Source organism: Puntigrus tetrazona, chromosome 21 (genome assembly GCF_018831695.1).
Source record: "Puntigrus tetrazona isolate hp1 chromosome 21, ASM1883169v1, whole genome shotgun sequence".
Taxonomy (NCBI): domain Eukaryota; kingdom Metazoa; phylum Chordata; class Actinopteri; order Cypriniformes; family Cyprinidae; genus Puntigrus; species Puntigrus tetrazona.
In genome coordinates this window covers 12,625,718-12,644,076 of record NC_056719.1, presented here as the reverse complement: position 1 = coordinate 12,644,076, position 18,359 = coordinate 12,625,718, and the positions used below count along the sequence as shown (strand labels likewise).

General features: G+C 38.4%; 2 protein-coding genes across 3 annotated transcripts; both read left to right on the top strand.

Annotated features, from left to right (window-relative positions):
* Positions 1–1,240: 1,240 nt before the first annotated feature.
* Positions 1,241–5,382, top strand: serpinf2a (serpin peptidase inhibitor, clade F (alpha-2 antiplasmin, pigment epithelium derived factor), member 2a). Of its 2 annotated transcripts, none has more exons than XM_043221612.1 (9): positions 1,241–1,341; positions 1,559–1,729; positions 2,498–2,569; positions 2,654–2,846; positions 2,931–3,074; positions 3,236–3,424; positions 4,026–4,168; positions 4,274–4,478; positions 4,682–5,382. In XM_043221612.1, exons 3-9 carry the CDS (start codon positions 2,513–2,515, stop codon positions 5,125–5,127), a joined length of 1,377 nt encoding a protein of 458 aa, XP_043077547.1. In that variant the 5' UTR covers positions 1,241–1,341; positions 1,559–1,729; positions 2,498–2,512; the 3' UTR covers positions 5,128–5,382. The 2 variants fall into 2 exon arrangements, with proteins under 2 accessions (XP_043077547.1, XP_043077545.1); XM_043221610.1 differs by having other exon boundaries at positions 1,559–1,733.
* Positions 5,383–5,529: 147 nt separating this feature from the next.
* On the top strand, positions 5,530–11,138 carry serpinf1 (serpin peptidase inhibitor, clade F (alpha-2 antiplasmin, pigment epithelium derived factor), member 1). Its single transcript, XM_043221613.1, has 8 exons — positions 5,530–6,655; positions 7,608–7,671; positions 7,744–7,933; positions 8,043–8,198; positions 8,291–8,491; positions 9,065–9,204; positions 9,969–10,179; positions 10,283–11,138. Exons 2-8 carry the CDS (start codon positions 7,609–7,611, stop codon positions 10,546–10,548), a joined length of 1,227 nt encoding a protein of 408 aa, XP_043077548.1. The 5' UTR covers positions 5,530–6,655; position 7,608; the 3' UTR covers positions 10,549–11,138.
* Positions 11,139–18,359: the final 7,221 nt, after the last annotated feature.

Sequence of the window (18,359 nt, the reverse complement as noted above, 5' to 3'; positions counted from 1 at the left end):
CAGGGATTTTCGGGAATCTCTGTGAAAGGGGATGTAGAGAAAATCTTTTGTCAGAAGACTTAAGAAACTGATATAACAAATACTACCAACAGTGTAATGCAATTTAGCAGAGGATGCAGAATGAATGTATGAATTTATTTATTCATTCATTATTTATTTTTGTAAAATATTTGACAGTATATTCCCACGTATGTTTACTGTATTTTCAGTTGTTTGGTTTTTGGACTTTTGTAGTGCTTTTCATCTACTGTTTACTTTTTATCTACTCTTGAGAGTAGTGTAATGAAAATAAACATTTCTTACAGCTTATCACAAAATTTTTTGTATATGCACCTTTATGCTGCATACTGTAACAGACATTGACTTGCAAAAGGATTCCTACTTCCCAAAAGGATCTCACTAGGGTTTTCTAGACAGGAAAGTAGTGTGTGTATTTGGTAAGTTTGCATGTCATTTGAGGTTAAAGTTTGAGTCTGACAAAAGAGAATATGTTTTTGACTATAAGTTTGAAGTTTGCACAGTTGGGTGTGTAGTTTTAAGTCGTGAGAAAATTGTAACTTATTTTATGAATTGTGTGTTAGAAATCCAGAGAAGCTGTAAGGAACTGCTATAACAAACAATGATATTCCCAATACTAAAATGCAATTTGGCAGAGGATTCTGAAAGGCAGAAAGAAATAATGAATGAATAAATGTATTTATTTACATTAACTGACAGTGTATTCCAATGTGTTTTTATATTCAGTTCGCTCTTTGAACCTACTGTAAGGGCTCTTTACACTAGTACTGATGAAACTAACCTTTTCTTAAATTTTTTAGCTGAATTTTACTGTATGCTGCATACTGTAACAGACATTGACTAGCAAAAACTTTCCTATTTCCCAAAAGGAGGTTTTGGTAACAGTGTTTTGAATTGATCTCACTACTGTTCTCTTGGCAGGAAACTAGTCTCTATTTGACAAGTTTGTGTATCATCCAAAGTTTGAGTCTCACAAAAGAGAAAATGTTTTTGATTAACTATCTGATTTTGACCTGGAAGCTTGAAGTTTGCACAGTTTGGTGTGCATTTTGAGATTGTGTTTATACTGTGTGTTTTTAATGAGTTGTGTGTTAGCAGTCACAAAATTCTGTAGTATGGTGGCTATTGAGTCTAATGGGGCGGGAGTAAAGATTCAAGGTTTTGCGTAGGTGGAGAGCTGGAACAGTACAGTGTACACTGGACAAATAAAGTCCATTTAAGGCTTTTGGAAATATTTTCAAACATGATATATTCTAGTAGTACAATTGTTATAGCAGGATATAATAACACCCTGGAAACATGGCAATAATGTTTCTGTTTAGGGTATGTACAGGTAGTTCAATATTAAATACCAATAAATATTGCCTGTTATTGCTTTTTGTAAATGAAAGTATGATTAATTTTAATATTGTTTCTGTCCTTTGAACAACAAACTGAATTATTCTGCGTACCTTCTTTTTCACATTTATTAAAGTTTAGATTTTTAACGTAACCTAAATAATAAAATCTTTTTTTGTGACTGTTGTGCTTCCTGACCCAGGATCACATATATTAATATTTACATTTAAAACTAAATGGTGACACAAGTCAATGGATGATGAAACATTAACCAACTGCACAGTGTCTGAGAACATTCTACTCTAGTCATCTGTTCTGGATCTACATCATTCACTCTCCCTGTATTTATCACTTTTTTATTGTCAAAGTTTGGGTAGGTAAGTATTATATATATATATATATTTGTTGTTGTTTGTCAATTTGTTGTCTGAATTTTGCATCTTGTCATGTATTCATAAATCAAATTGAATACATGTATGCATGGCAGAAAATATTTTCGCCTAGGACAGTCAACAGGGAAATGTGAGAGGGAAAAATGTGTTTTTGCATAACAAATTCTCCCAAATTAACTAAAATTAATATTTTTAAAACTTTAGACTTAAAATTGTAATATGTTGTTTTTTGCTGATATATACAAACAACTGACATAATTAAACATAATTTAAACAAAAAAAATTGCAGCAGATTAATAGTATATTTTATATTAATATATCTTTAATGGGCTGTCAAAAATGTAAACACAATTTGCCATCAGAAATACTCTTGACATTATACTAGTAGCGAATGTAAAACAAAAGAAATAAAATAAATGAGCAAATAGTTATAATGCGATCATGCTGCTGTACATGATGAAAACCTAAATGCCAACTTTGTCTGCAGTTACAGTTAACATTAACTGCTGAACAATAATTAACTAATAAAAATAACATTATTTATTAGCCTTAATTTGAATAATTACCAATACATTTAAAAATTAAAAAGTAAAAGTACAATCCACAGTGAATTAACATGCATTATTAACAAAAACTGACAAAGAATATGAAATATTAGACATTATACCATTACATGTTACATATTGTATGATAACATGGAATATTACCTGGTTAAGACAATAACTAATATTTTTTTTTATGTGTTCCAGGCCAACAGTAAGAACATGAAGCACTGTCTTATAGTGCTTATAACGTTCTGTTTCTTTAGGTTTGGACTGTTGGTAAGTAAATATCTTGGTCATCCACATTGTTTGTTTTTTTAAAAAAAGTCTTTTTTATAATCATTTCTGCCACTCTTATTTCAGGCTTCTAATGAAACAGATAATGACAAAGTGAATTGCAATGATGTCTTAAGCATGGAAGCTCAGCGAGCAGTTGGTGGTGCAGTAGCTAAACTAGGATTGACCCTTTTAGAAAAACTACAGCCTGGGTCTGAGCAACCAAACATAATCATATCACCTCTCAGTGTTTCTCTTGCGCTTGCTGAGCTCGCTTTGGGTGAGCATTCTTTCATTAACCATATAGAAGTGTCAATTTATAGCTGCTATGTTTTTATATATGAGTACTTTTATTTTAAATTAGGTGCAAAGAACAAGACAGAAGACAAGTTGTTAGAAGTCCTTCAAGCGAAAGAGCTGCCCAGTTTTCATGAAACCTTGAGCTGTCTACAAGAACAACTTACTGCCAAGGCTGTCAGGATGGCGTCTCGTCTCTACCTCGTACCGGGTAAGATACTGACAGCGTTTTGATATCCTAACATAACTAAAATATCCTTTTGAGCTTAAGGTTCAGAACAATCCATTTGCTGACTTGCGTTAAATATTTGTTTTGTTGAGATTACTTGTGCTTTTTTTGTAGACTTTGTAGTTGCTTTTGTCTTTGTGAAGATGTTAGGGTGAACCAGGACTTTGCGGACAGAGCACTGAACCTGTACAAATCTGAACCTGCACATCTGACCTCAATTGAGGAAGTGAATCGTTGGGTGGAGGAATCCACCAAAGGACACATAACCAATTTTATGTCCAGTCTTCCACCAAATGTTGTTTTAATGCTGATAAATGCCATTCATTTTAAAGGTTGGTCTGCATTTCAGCTGTAAATGACTAGATAAGACAAACTTTTTATTTAGGAAACAATATTAGAAAACAAACAAAACAAGCACAATGTCTATTATACTCACATTTATTCATGTTTTTAGAATAAAAAAATAAAAGTAATTTAATTGTCCTCATAGGGTAACACTATGATTTCTGGGCCCCATGGATTCCTAAAAAGCATACTGACTCAGGCCCCATCAGTATAATTCCTCTCTCTGAGGAGGTTTGCAAAACATCCTAACCTTCTGAAATTCTTATTAAATATTATAATTTATTGTTATTATTACTCACAAATCCCATGAGGGTCTGAATGAATACTTCACTATATTTGTAAAAACAATATTTACTAATTGCTTATTATAAAACATTTTTAATGTAAAAATTACATTACATTTTAAAATAATTTAAAAACATTTTTTACATTTGTGTAGCAAAGTTACACATTTTACAGTTATTCAAATTATTATTATATGTAAAACAATTTTCAATAACTTGACAGATGTTTTAATGTATATCTTTCCTTTTGTATATAGTGCTTTTATCATTCACTGAATAAGCTAATAATTATGTTCCTTCTTAGGTGAGTGGCAATCCCGATTTGATTCCAAGTTCACTGTAAAGGATATTTTCTACATTGACAAAAAAAACTCTGTAAAAGTGGACATGATGATGGGATCCAAATACCCACTCAGCATGTTTGTAGATAGAAAAGATGGCACTCAGGTAATCTAGCTGTTTTATGGTATAATTAATCACAATTTTATATTTACCCAAAAGTGTGCATAGGTATTTTTGATTACGTTTGATGTTCTTCCATACTGCCCTTAGGTTGCAAGATTCCCTTTTCAAGGAAATATGAGTCTTCTGGTGGTAATGCCTGTGCCAGCACATGGAAATCTGTCAAATGTGGCTGCCAAGCTCAACATATCGGACATGTATGAACATTTTCAAAGCGAGAAGTCCATGCACGTTAAACTACCTAAATTCAAATTACAGTACAAGCAGGATCTGCGACAAGTACTCACAAGCATGGGTAAGATTTAAACAATTTTAAATTAAAAAGTTTATTTCTCCATATTCTGGATTGACTTTTGGCTGTGAATCCCATCATGTGATGAAATCTGCCCTTATAAGGGAATGCCCTTTAGTCCACATGAAGTCGATCAATGCTGAAGTAAGAGTTAATAATTAAAAAAATCTGTCATGCTGTCAAACTGTTTCATCTTTTTCATTCAGGCCTGGGCTTGCTGTTTACTGGGCCTGATTTATCCAAAATCACACAAGGCCCATTGGAGGTTTCTGGAGTTCAGCATGCCTCAAGCATGGAGCTGAGTGAGGAGGGGGCCGAGGCTTCAGCTGCGACCTCTGTTTCTCTTGTGCGCACCGTTCCTACTTTTGCGGTCAACATGCCATTCATCTTCGCATTGGTGGATGATGCCTCTTTCACGCCTCTCTTCTTGGGTATGGTAACCAACCCCAACCCTGGAGCAACAAGGGAACAAAGCGATGACCCAAAAACTGAAACTGAAAGCATCACGAAGCCAAGCAAAGTGTCCCAGAATGATGGGACACTGAATGACAGTCCACATATGGAAAACATGCTAAGTTACATGTTGAATATGTGGAAGGAAACAGTTCCTCAGCAGTTCCTTAGACATCAGGAGATGGAGGATGGCAACTAAAAGGAGATGTATCCGTATCCAAATTACAGTACAAATTTCGCCCAATTAAAATGTAGCGGATAAATGTCGTATTCAGTTTGACATTAATGAGGCCGTTCAATGGCATCTACCCTTTTAAGGTTTATGTAACGGATAATGTCTAGTCAAGCTGGTTACTATTGCAAAATAATTTTGCAATAATAATGAGTTGACTATACATTTTCTCAGATATTATACAGCTACTTGCCAAATAAAAAAAAATATGAAGATAAAAAATTGATCTGAGTAGAAATTATTTTATAACTTATTTCATAACGCTGAAGAAGGTTCGTACACTGAACGAAATTAGGCCCCCATTTTTCATGAGCTGAACTCATGAAATATCTAAATACTTTAAATACTTTGAATATCTAAAACACTTTCAATGTACACATAAGGCCTTTTTCTCTCAAATATTGTTCATAAATCTGTCTAAATCTGTGTTAGTGTGAAGTTCTCCTTTGCCAAAATAATCCATTCACCTTACAGGTGTGGCATATCAAGATGCTGATTAGACAGAATGATAATTATACAGGTGTGTCTTAGGCTAGCCACAATAGCAGGCCACTCTAAAATGGGCGGTTTTATCACACAGCACAATACCACAAATATCGCAAGTTTTAAGTGAGCGTGCAATTAAAATGCTGACTGAAGGAATGCTCGCCAGAGCTGTTGCCCGTGAACTGAATGTTCAGTGTATAATTTTGTTCAGCCATTTAATCAATCACTTTTTAGCGCTTTTAACAATACAGATTTTAACAAAGCACTGAACAGTGTCAACTAAGAGAATAGAGTGATAGTAATGTATAATGACAAGATAAAGCCTTTTTTTTTTTAATGCAGAGATTAATTCGACGATACTCGCTAGAAATTAAGTGTCGCCAACTGTGCCGGCCAGAGGCGACAACGGCAAGGAAACAAAACCCCATCCAGAATGGAGAAAAAAGGAAAAAAGCCTCGGGAGAAACCAGGCTCAGTTCGGGGTCAGTTCTCACTGTATATTTATTTAAACATATCTGACTACTGAATGCCACAACTAACTAATCAGAATCGAGTACGACATTTAATAAACTTAATGACATTCAATCAACCCAATTATTAAACATGCTGTTTGGTCGAGTAGTAAAGTTTCTTTCTTAGAATTTATTTATTCTAAAAGGTGTAACAAATTAAAAGCCCGTTATTTAAATATGCATCCCAGAAAACTGGTGTTTCCGTTCGTAAATAGGTATTTCTATTCGCCTATATTCGTTCTTATTTACTTTCATTCACTAACAAAATGCTTAATTAGTCACGAGAATCAGCAACTAACTCGAACGATCCTTGGGTGAACGGACTTCGATTCACTGAGATGAATCACAGTTCTCACCACTATCTCCTCAAAAGTTATAGACCACCTTCTAGCGTCAGCAAAGGGTGGGATTCCTCACTAAAACACTGTTCGCGCACAGTTGGCGGAGACAGCTGTGAGCTGAAAGTCTGCACGAGACGACGGTAAAGTAGAAAACAGGTCAGACACTTTTAAAATCACTATAAAAGTTTTGTAATCCATTAGTTGTTTAATATAAACGATTAAGTGTATAACTTTGTTTAGGCTGTCTAGTTTTTTCTCTTCTTTAAGACTGCTCTGGGTGTTTGTTAATTCAGCATGTAAACAAACAAGTTGTCGGTGCTTTTCGGGATAACAACAATGAATGCAACGAATATAAAATAACTGCTATATAATTAAGCATATATTTTTCTTCTTAAAGGTTCCCCTCCCAATAATTATTTGATAGTCTATTTCATGGAAAGTTTTTAAAAAATGTATTTTTTTAGATTAGGTGTGGGATTTAAGTCTGAGACATACAGTGGATATAGAGACAAGCTCAACTATTTAACTGCGTGGCAGATGCAGGAAACAATTTAGATGAATGTGAAACTAGTAGTGAAGCGTTAGGAGAACTTTTTTCCATTGATGGGCAAGAGCTCAGCAAGAAACCTTAATGGCAACCAGATGTGCTGAAGAAATATGGAACAATTTCAGACCATGTTGGAAACTGCTGCAGGAACATTTCTTGAACCTCTGCCTGAATTTAACTGTGTCAAGTGTTATGTAAAGGACAGGGATAAAACATTTTGTGTTCAAATGTTTGAAGATCATGTAGTTTATAGAATAGTAGTAAGATGGAATGTACATGTGGTATATATGACCAGTCTTCAGAAAGAGGAAAGTCAATGTTTAAATTTTATAGACAATTTAGTTTAGTGAGATCTGTTATATATTATATATTTATTTATTTGTGTGTGTGTGTGTGTGTGTGTGTGCCATGTATCATCTCTTTATCCAATCCAATGTATTGCCTGGTGTCACAGGTCACAGCATCTATTATTTTATTTTATTTTATTAACAAAACTCTTTGTACAAAGGGTACAGGTGGTCTTCATTACAGATGCTGAGCTTTTAACTTTGTATTTATCAGGATGAGGAAGGCAGTTGTGCTCTTTGGTTTATGGACTCTTCTGTCCCTCTCACATGCCCAGTTGGTAAGGTCTTCATGAGTCCCCACATACATTCTTTTCACTGCAATTCCACTTAATGGTCCACTTTTTCTACAGACAGATACAGCAGAGCCTGAAGGTGAGGAAGAGGTGGTTGACCTTTTTACTACTCCTCGCACCAAGTTGGCTGCTGCAACCTCTGATTTTGGCTTCAACCTGTTCCGTCAGCTGGCAGCACGTGATCCCAAGGCCAGCGTCTTCCTGTCACCTATAAGTATCTCAGCAGCCTTTACACAGCTTTCAATGGGTGGGACTTTACTATTCTATAGAAGACCATGCTTTTCTTACTGCATACATTTAAGATTTTACCTTGAGATTATTAATCTCAAATTAGTTTTTTTTGTAATTTTTCATAGGGGCATCCGAACGGGCCGAGAAACAGATTTACAGGGCCCTCCGCTACCACACCCTGCAAGACAGTCAGCTCCATGACACACTGAGAGACCTTCTATCATCGCTCAGAGCACCTGCCAAGGGCTTCAAGTCAGCAGATCGCATCCTTTTAGCTAGGAGTTAGTGTTTTTCCTTTTAAATGGGTGTGGTTGTGCATGTTTCCAAGAGAGAGAAGCTGTACATGTTTTCATTTTTCTCTGTGTGTTTTCAGAACTTCGTCTCAGGCTGGAATACCTCAACAGTGTAGAGAAACAATATGGGATACGGCCTCAAAGTCTTGCAGGTGGAACCCGGGACCTTAAGACTGTTAATGATTGGTTTAAACAGCAAACTGGTGGAAAAGTGGAACAAGTCGTTCCTTCGATTTCTCGCAACACAGCTTTGTTGCCTGTGGGAGCAGCCTTCTTAAAAGGTAAATGGGTTTTGTTTCATTCTCTTGCTCTTTAATAGCTCTCATGAAATAATAGATGCAAAATTAATAAGAGCATGAAAATCAATCAATCAATAATTTTTATTTATATAGCACTTTTAACAACACAGGTTGCTTCAAAGTACTGAACAGTATAAAGCAGAAGAATACAATGACAGGGATGTATAATGACGAAAGTGAACAATTTGTTATTAAATACAGAGACGGTCTCTGTAATCAATTCAACGATAATCACTAGAAGTTAAGTGTCCCCAACAAAGCAAGCCAGAGGCAACAGTGGCAAGGAACCAAAATCCCATCCATACAGAATGGAGAAAAAAAAAACCTTGGGAGAACCCAGACTCAGTTGGGGCCAGTTCTTCTCTGACCCAGCACTTAACTTCCAGTTCAATTTTAAACGAAGCTGTGTCAGATGTGTAATGACTTAGTGCATGTGTGTGTGCATCAGGAATATACATGTACATTTACTAGTCCAGCCTGATGAATGTGTTTGTGAATTTTGAAATATGTTATTGAGTTTTTTCTGGGCAGTGATTTATACATTTTTTTTTGCAGGTAAATGGATAACTAGGTTTAGCAAAGCGAATAAGATGGAGAACTTCCAGAGGGATGGAGAAGCCCCTGCTCTTATTCCCATGATGGAGCAGGAGAATTACCCAGTAAAGATGGGTATTGACTCTGACCTCGGATGCACGGTACATGTCTAGTGTTGTCATCTCAGCAGTACAACATGGCGTGAAGGCAGCTTTAGTATGATTTTGTCAAAAGATGTGTTGGAATTAAGGCGATTGCACAGTAAATTCAAAAAGTTTCACATATTGAAAAATAAATACGACCTCACTTTGAGGCAATCATGTTTACACACTGCCTCTAAAACTTTTGACTGTCAATAAATGTTTATTAAATTAGGTTCAATTTTTTTTGTTTTTGCGTCTGTAGGGAGCTTATTTTTGCTTTTTTATTATTATTTTTTTTGTTGTGAGCTTACATTTCCTTTTTAAATTTCATTGTGTTGTGGATTACTGGGCCACCATAGGTTTTAGTTAGCCTTGTAATTGTAGAAATTTGCTGTCAGCTGTAATTTGCTGTCAGCTGTAATTTGTTCTATAAGTGTTCAATTACTCAGATACTGAGATAACGCGAGCAGTATTCTGCAAATCATGCCTACTCCAAAATGAATCAAGCATATTTTTCATCAGCATTTTAACGGAATAATTCATATTGGTCATTTAATATTACTCATATATAAATTTGTTACTTCAGATGAACAAATCTGGAGAAATGTACATTACATTACTTGCTCACCAATTGGTTGATCCTTTGCGTTGAATGGGTGCTGTCAAAATTAAAACAGCTAAAAGCATCATAATAATTATCACTTAATCTCTTGTTAAGTGAAAAAATATACTGAGTAAATTTAATTTGGTATTTGCTCATAATTTCTGTTTATCTGATTCAGATAGCCCAGGTTCCTATGGAGGACGGAATAAGCATGTATTTCTTCTTACCGGATGAGGTGACACAGAATCTAACTCTAATAGAGGAAGCACTTACAGCTGAATTTGTACAGGACCTTTCCAATACCCTCCATGCAGTACAAGTGTTGCTTACACTTCCTGTTATTAAACTCAGCTACAGTAAAGACCTGCTGCCCTCCCTCTCTGACCTAGGTAAGATAAAACCACCATGCAGAATTTTTTAAATAATTTATTTATTACTTTATTATGCTATTATAGAATTTGTCACTGTCTGCCTTGTTTGTTTTTCTTTCAGGTCTGGCTGAATGGTTGGCAGAAATGGGTCTTGTCAAAATTACCAATCAGCCAGTCAAGTTAAATGCTGTCCATCATAAGGTTGTCATGGAAACAGCTCCAGAAGGCGCAAAATATGCTAGCAACACCCCCACTGTCAACGGCCAGTCGCTAGCTCTAACGTACCGCGTAGATCGACCTTTCCTCTTTCTAGTGAGAGATGAGCCATCAGGTGCACTTCTCTTCATTGGGAAAGTGCTGAACCCACGTGACATAGGAAGGGTATGAGACAGACACACTTGCATTAACAAATGAGAGACCAGCGACTTATATATAAGCTCATTTTAAGCCCAAGTCTATAAACGGCAAATAAATATTTGACATACAAGGCCATTTGGAGAAAAATGACATTCCATTTACATTTTCAGCATACTTATACAGTACAAACTCAAACATGGTATGTGCTCACATTCAAAGTAAAACTATAATTCTGATGATATTGTCCATTTGTGCTTTTATTAGGTATATTTTATGGATAGATTAGTTTACATTTCCTGAATCCTAGCCATACAATTCACATTAGTGTTGATGGATAATAACCTGATGCTCTGACTCATTTTTCACATGCAAAAAAAATCCCTCAGGTATTAACAGCTGCTATAATGATTATGGACTGATGGAGTCTCAAAAGCATATTGTAATGGCCACCATCTTTTTGTATAAAACTTCCTTTGAGTGTATGATACATTTGCCATATGGCTTTCATTATCAATCCCTCATAAATGATCAATTTATACTCGTTAAATTCAGTTGATATTCCCATATGTATGTTTAATGCTGATTACAATAAACTAAAAAGAAAGTAAATCAGTAACCTATCTTCATGTTCCCTTGACATTTGTAACCAAGACAAACAAATGGGAAAAATAAAGAACACACACAATCTTATTTACATATCTACCAATATAATATACTAAGCGCAGTGCAAATCAGCATAGTTGCAAGTGAAGAATAAAAAAAAAAAAACATGCTGAAAAGAACCAGAGGCCAAAAAATGAAGGTTTGCTAAAAGTTTAGATAGAGCTGGTATTACATGACTCCGTGTTAAGGTTTCGAAGTTGTCTTTTATTTCCTGAAACACATTTAAAATTATATGATTTGGCATAACGTGTTTTTCTAGCATCATGTTTTTGGAATTATGTTTGTGGAAAAAAATCCTCTCCCTTATTCCCGTCCCTCTGTGCTCTACAGTGCCTCCTCCTAGCAACAATAATTACAGCCATTTCAAGCACCAAATAGTTTAAAACATGCTTTTTGGCCATTAAATAGTGGTGCAAATACCAGTAACAAGTGTATGAAAGGGAAAAAGAAACTTCACATGCATATTCAGTAAGGTCAGTTGCAAAAATAACTGTGTCTACGCCTTTTCAGCTACAATTCATTATTGTGTGTCTTTAGAAAAAAAAAGTACATTTTTAATGCCAAAAGACGCTTTGTGCTGGTACAAGCGGCTAGTAAAACTAGCCCTTTTGTTATGGTTATTAAAGAAAAAAAAAAATAAAAAATCTTATTACCTGGTTTTATTATAAATAAGCAGGCCTCTTAAATTCAGCTTTTTTGTTAATGTGAAGATTTAAACTAGGCAGTGATTGACTCTCACTCCCTGTAGTTTCATTGTGGCCAATGTTGGCAATGCAACCTTTAATACAGAATCTATGTTCTTTTGGATTCAAACGCAAAATATGTTAAACTGGATTTTGAATAGAAAAGTGTGGAATGGGAACTTATTAAACTGACATTCAGAGAAATATACATGTACAGCAAAATTACTTTAGTGTACTGTTTAAGATTTTTACTTATCCATTTACAGTCATTTAGCAGATGCTTTATTCCAAAAAGCCTTACGAACAAGGACAACAGAAGCAATCAAAACCAACAAAACAACTATGACATACATATACCAATAATGATAGGTTACTTTACAAGTCTGCTTTATTTTTAAGTTGACAAGAAAACATACAGTACATACAAAAAAACTAAATGCGGACATTTCAAACAATAATCACTGTATTGTTTTTAAAACAAAGGGCAATAAGAAAAAAGAAAATAAAAACTCTAAGCTGAAGGAGAAGCAGTTGTCCTATTATTTAAAATGAATGCAATGTAATGAGTCTCTTACATTCTTTCCTGCTCAGAGCAAAACTTGGTGCAAAAAAGGTGTGCTGACACAGCTATGTTTGTTTTGGAAAGGAAAATATTTTTTCCAGAGCAGCCTGGACAATCTATTTCAGGTTTTGTGGAATGGTAGGAACAATGTGCTTCATTTTTTTTTGTAAAGAAACATTCAACTGAACTGCCCAAACTTGTAATTTACAATGAAAGCTAAAACATACTTTTATCCACTTTTGACTAGTTTGGAGCACATTTTAGTGTTTAGAGTTTTCTTTCATCTGTACCTAGTTTTAATTTATTTTTAACAGGCTTTTCCTTAAGTTTATGAATGCGCACACACACAAAATCCAATTTTACATTTTAAGCAACATTTTTCAAATCCTAACATGCTTTCCAAACTGATCAAAGCACAGTCAAACTTTATAATGAATTATATTCAATTATACAGAGGAATTATATTGAAATAATTATTCCAAACACATGTAAATGCAGTTTTTAGCTGAAAAATCAAGCTACTTCTGTCTTTTTTTCTTTCTTTGGTTATCTTCTTACAAATGGATGGCTTCGGAATGTTTAGGGAAGACACATCGGGAGTGTCAGAGAGGAAGGAATAGAACCCAGTACATCCATCTATATCATAGATTTCTATTGTCACACATATGCATTCTCCTACATTTTTTGGTGTCCATTACTTTGGTTAAATATTTCACTCTAAGACCAGAAAATACATGTACAATATTTGCTCAGCTCTTCCTCACAATTTTACAATGATTCTATTCAAAGTCATTTTTTCTTTTTAAGTACATTTTTTACTTTTGAGAGCAAGTAGCAATAAACATGACAGACTTTTTTTTTGTAATGTGCTGGAATTCTTTTCTGGATCATAGGATGCATAACTTTGTGATCACATTCAAACCCTATGTGGATTTGTTATTAATTTGTTGAGGATTTGAGAAATAGAGCAGCATTAATTACATTAGTGTCCAAAATGTATATGGATAAAGATATAAAGCAAAATTTCTCTGGCCCAGAGGCTTTGTTTCTTTTCCACGCCCTGTAAAATTACAGTAGAGTCAATTCTATTATTTTATGTAGCTTAGGTCTGGGACACTTTAAGCCAGATTTGTCCAAGACTTGTCTTGGTCCCTGGACCAAATGTAATTTAACAGTAAAATACGAATACAACCGTTTAAAAGTGTGTGTCTGTGTGCGTGTCTGTGTGTTGGGACGGGAGGAGCCAACGACAGACATAGTGGGCGTGGCATCAGGCTTTGGAGACGCTTTTTATTAACCGAAAAATGTACAAAATTAAAGTTTCCAGGGGAGAAAGTGGTGTCCTCGTCGTGCTGCAGGGGACCATCAAGCGGTCGCCGCCCACGCAGGAGTGCTACCTTCCTCAACCATGCTCCAGAGGTCGGAGTGGGAGGGGCAGGGATTCCTCTCCGGGCAACTCCCCTCTCGCACCAGGACAGAGAAACCGGGAATTTGTCGACAAGCTCAACCAGCCACCGGGTAAAATGACAGTAGAAGCAAGCGTCACTTACCCTTTTTGGTGGCTGGGTGCGAGACTCCGTTGTTCCTCCGTCCCGGCGTGGGTAGGAGTGAGAGGGGATGACGTCATCAGGTGTTGCCCTACTGTGCCGTCTAAGCTCCGCCTTGCCCGCGTTCTCCACCAGTGTGACGGGGGAGCCAACGACAGACACAGTGGGCGTGGCGTCAGGCCTCGGAGAGGCTTTTTATTAACAGAAAAGGTACAAAATTAAAGTGTCCAGGGGAGAAAGTGTCCAAATAAACGGGGAAGTGGTGTCCTCGTCGTGCTGCAGGGGAAGTGCAGGTCAGGTAGTGCTCCAGGGGGAAGGGTGCAGGTAAAGGGCGGAGTCCGGCGCTGGTCCGGGGCGCGAGGGGCGGCGGCTTCTTCTGCGGCATCTCCGTCGCTTCTTTCCTCCAGTCGGCAGAGTTGAAGGGGATAAACAGCTCGGCATCCTGGCCCTTCAGCGGTACACGGGTGCAGTCATCGCCTGGACTACGGTGTCCGACAACGCGCTTCTCTGGCGGCGTGGTGAGTTCCTTCACGCGCCCTTCCTGGACCCACGAGGACACCAGCGTGAATGCACGGGGGAAGAGACCAGTCTCCTGAGGAGAGGCGCGCTCGGCATTTAACGGCAGCGGTAACGAGGCTCGATACACTTCAGGTGTACCTCGTCACAAGCCGCCAGACCTGACCAATACCACGCCCCTCATCTCGGACACGCCCACTCCTATCGGGCGCCTGGTGAAGGGCGGCGAATAAAGGACGGGGTGATGATGACGACAATAAAGGGGAGGGGCAGCCGACTTGTCACAGTGTGTACGTCACCCTTTAAGCGACTTTTTGACGCCCCTTGGGCCGGGCTTTGGAGTGAATTTTCACATCATAGTTCAGACGTGGGCCGGGCCTCGGGCCTGTTTTAGGCTTCTCCTTAATTTTAGCATCCACTCTCTGCACAAACCATCATATTGCACATTTATTCTTATAGCGCAGGTTTAATGTTTAAACATTGTTATATGCTTGAAGTGTTCTAGTATATCTATAGATTTTATTTTAGGCAAGTCATGATGATCTGAGAATCAGAATCAGAATCACTTTATTGCCAGGTATGTTTGCACATACGAGGAATTTGTTTTAGTGACAAAAACTCTACAGTGCAACACGATAACAAGACAAGACAGATATAAAGAGAATTATGTACAATACACAAAATATAAAATGTGCAACACAACAAAAAATAAAATAAATAAAAATATATACTTTAAACATTCAAGTGTAACAGGAATTATGTTTGTGCAGTGTTATGTGCAAATCTGTATGTTAAATAAATAAGTGTCCTCAAGTGTTCATGACATGGACTGCCTGGGGGAAGAAACTGTTCCTGTGTCTGGCTGTCCTGGTACTCAGTGCTCTGTAGCGACGACCAGACGGCAACAGTTTGAAGATGGAGTGTGCGGGATGTGAGGGGTCCAGAGTGATTTTCTTAACCCTTTTGTTTAATGTGGATAGGTACAGTTCTTGGAGAGTGGGGAGGGTTGTACCAATGATTCTCTCAGAAGTCCTGACTACCCTCTGTAGTCTTCTGAGGTCATAGTTGGTAGCTGAGCTGAACCAGACAGTTATGGAAGTGCAGAGGATGGATTGTATGATGGCCGAGTAGAACTGTTTCAGCAGCTCCTGTGGCAGGTTGAACTTCCTCAGCTGACGAAGGAAGTACAATCTCTGCTGGGCATTTTTCGATGTGAGTGTCCCACTTCAGGTCCTGGGAGATTGTGGTGCCCAGGAACCTGAATGACTCCACTGTTGCCACAGTGCTGTCCATGATGGTGAGTGGGGGGAGTGCAGGGGGGTTCCTCCTGAAGTCCACTATCATCTCCACTGTTTTAAGCGTGTTGAGCTCCAAGTTGTTCAGACTGCACCATTCAGCCAGCTCTTTGACCTCCTGTCTGTAAGCAGACTCGTTACCGTCCTGTATGAGGCCGATGACTGTGGTGTCGTCTGCAAACTTCAGGAGTTTGACAGAGTCGTCTTTAGAGATGCAGTCATTCGTGTAGAGGGAGAAGACCAGTGGGGAGAGGACACAACCCTGAGAGGCTCCAGTGCTGGTTGTGCGGGTGCTGGATGAGAATTTGTCTGTCTGTCAGGAAGCTGCTGATCCACTGACAGACGGAGGTGGGCACCGAGAGCTGGGTTAGTTTGGGGTGGAGGAGGTTTGGTATGACGGTATTGAAGGCCGAACTGAAGTCCACAAACAGGATCCTCACATAAGTCCCTGGTCTGTCTAGGTGTTGCAGAACATAATGCAGTCCCATATTGACTGCATCGTCCACTGACCTGTTTGCTCTGTACGCAAACTGCAGGGGGTCCAGTAGGGGTCCTGTAAAGTCCTTCAGATAACCCAGAACCAGTTTTTCAAATGATTTCATGACCGCTGACGTTAGAGCCACGGGTCTGAAATCATTAAGTCCATTAATTTTGGGTTTCTTTGGGATGGGGATGATGGTGGAGCGTTTGAAGCATGAAGGTACTACACAAAGCTCCAATGATCTGTTGAAGATCTGAGTGAAGATGGGGGCCAGTTGGTCAGCACAGGTTTTCAGACAGGCTGGAGTAACACCGTCTGGGCCTGGTGCCTTTCTTCTTTTGTTCTTCCTGAAGACCTGGCACACGTCATCTTCGCTGAGTTGAAGGGCAGGTGTGGGGTAGAGGGGGATTACAGGAGGTGAGAATGGTTCCTTTTCAAACCTGCAGTAGAACTCGTTCAGGTCGTCTACCAGTTGTTGATTTGCCACAGTGCTGGGGGATGGTGCCTTGTAATTGGTGATGTTGGTTATGTTTTTTTTTTTTTTTTTTTTTAGGCTAAATTGATTAATCATACTATGATCAGCTCACTGTCTGCTGCTTGGTGATTACTTTAAAAAACACAAAATTATATTTAACAAACAAAAACTTTCTCCAAATGTTGTTCTGAATAATCTGGGAAGACGGTGGTTATAAGCAAATGCAAAGAAAAGTGTGCTTTTTCCATTACAGAGGAAGACTTATCTAGGCATAGTGTGGGATTCGATCACAATGCAGGCAAAGATCAACTTGTTTCTCACCGTAGTCACGAGAGTCAAAGAAGAACGGTCATTAAATGTCAAGCAATTTCAGAAACTGCTTGTCTGATGGCAGCTGTGTCCAATATGATACCTTTTGGCCTATTGTACATAAGACCCCTACAGTGGTGGCTCAAGACGAAGGGGTTTTACATTAAGTCATTTTACATTTACATTTAGTCATTTTGCAGACGCTTTTATCCAAAGCGACTTACAATTGAGAGTACAACAGCGATTAATTTTTTTGAGAGACAAACAGACAGAGTAAGTGCTTGTAACACCCAGCCACAGGCAGTGTTCAAATTAGTACATGCCAGAAAGGAAAGAATAAACAAGGGGGAGGAGAAGTGGGAGTAAATTTTATTTTTTTTTTTTATGATGAGGTCAGGTATTGCTGAAAGATGTGAGTTTTCAGCTGTTTCTTAAAGATTGACAGATATCCAGCATTCTGGATATGTATGGGAAGATCGTTCCACCAGCCAGAAACAGAGAACGAGAAAGTTCTGGAGAGTGATTTTGAGCCTCTTTGAGATGGTACCATGAGGCATCGCTCGCTAGCAGATCTCAGACTTCTAGAGGGTGTGGTCCACTGTGGCACCGACGGAGGGAGGAGCCATGGAGGAGGAGTGGCCATCGACTCCATGGGTCTGACCGACGGCGGAGCAGGTGGTGAAGGAGACTGAGGCAGAAGCGGAGAGCCGATGAGCCAGGGTGACGTCGAGGCGCTGGAGGTCCTAGGCGACACCGCCGGCTTTGGCGACTGATGCGAAGATGGGGGACGGGAAGGACGCGGCGGAGCCAGAGCGACTGAGGACTGAGGTGAAGCCGGAGGGAAGGAGGAGCCTGACAGAGCCGGTGGGATGGAGGGACGAGGCGAAGCCGGAGGAGAGGAATCCCGAGGCGACGGATGGTCGACGACAGACCAAGGCGGAGCCGGAGGGACGATGGAGCCTGGTGGACTGACGACTGCCTTCGCACGCAACCTAACCCCCACTGCCTTCGCATGCAATCTTCCAACAGCAGACACCATTATGTTTAAGAAGGGCACAAAAGTAACATGTAGTTAACTCATAAATGTATAGAAATTATAAAATAAAGCCAAAGGAAAACTCTGTCAAATCCCCTCTCTGAGACTTTATTAAGTCTCATACCTTACTTGCTCAAGAGTATTATCACATAAAAGAGTCATCATATGAGCTATTGCCTAAATAGGCTGAAGTTTTATAAAGGACCACCTTATGAAAGAATACTCTTGTAGAGAGTGCAGCCAAAAAACTCCCTCCTTTTTTCTTTGAGTAGAG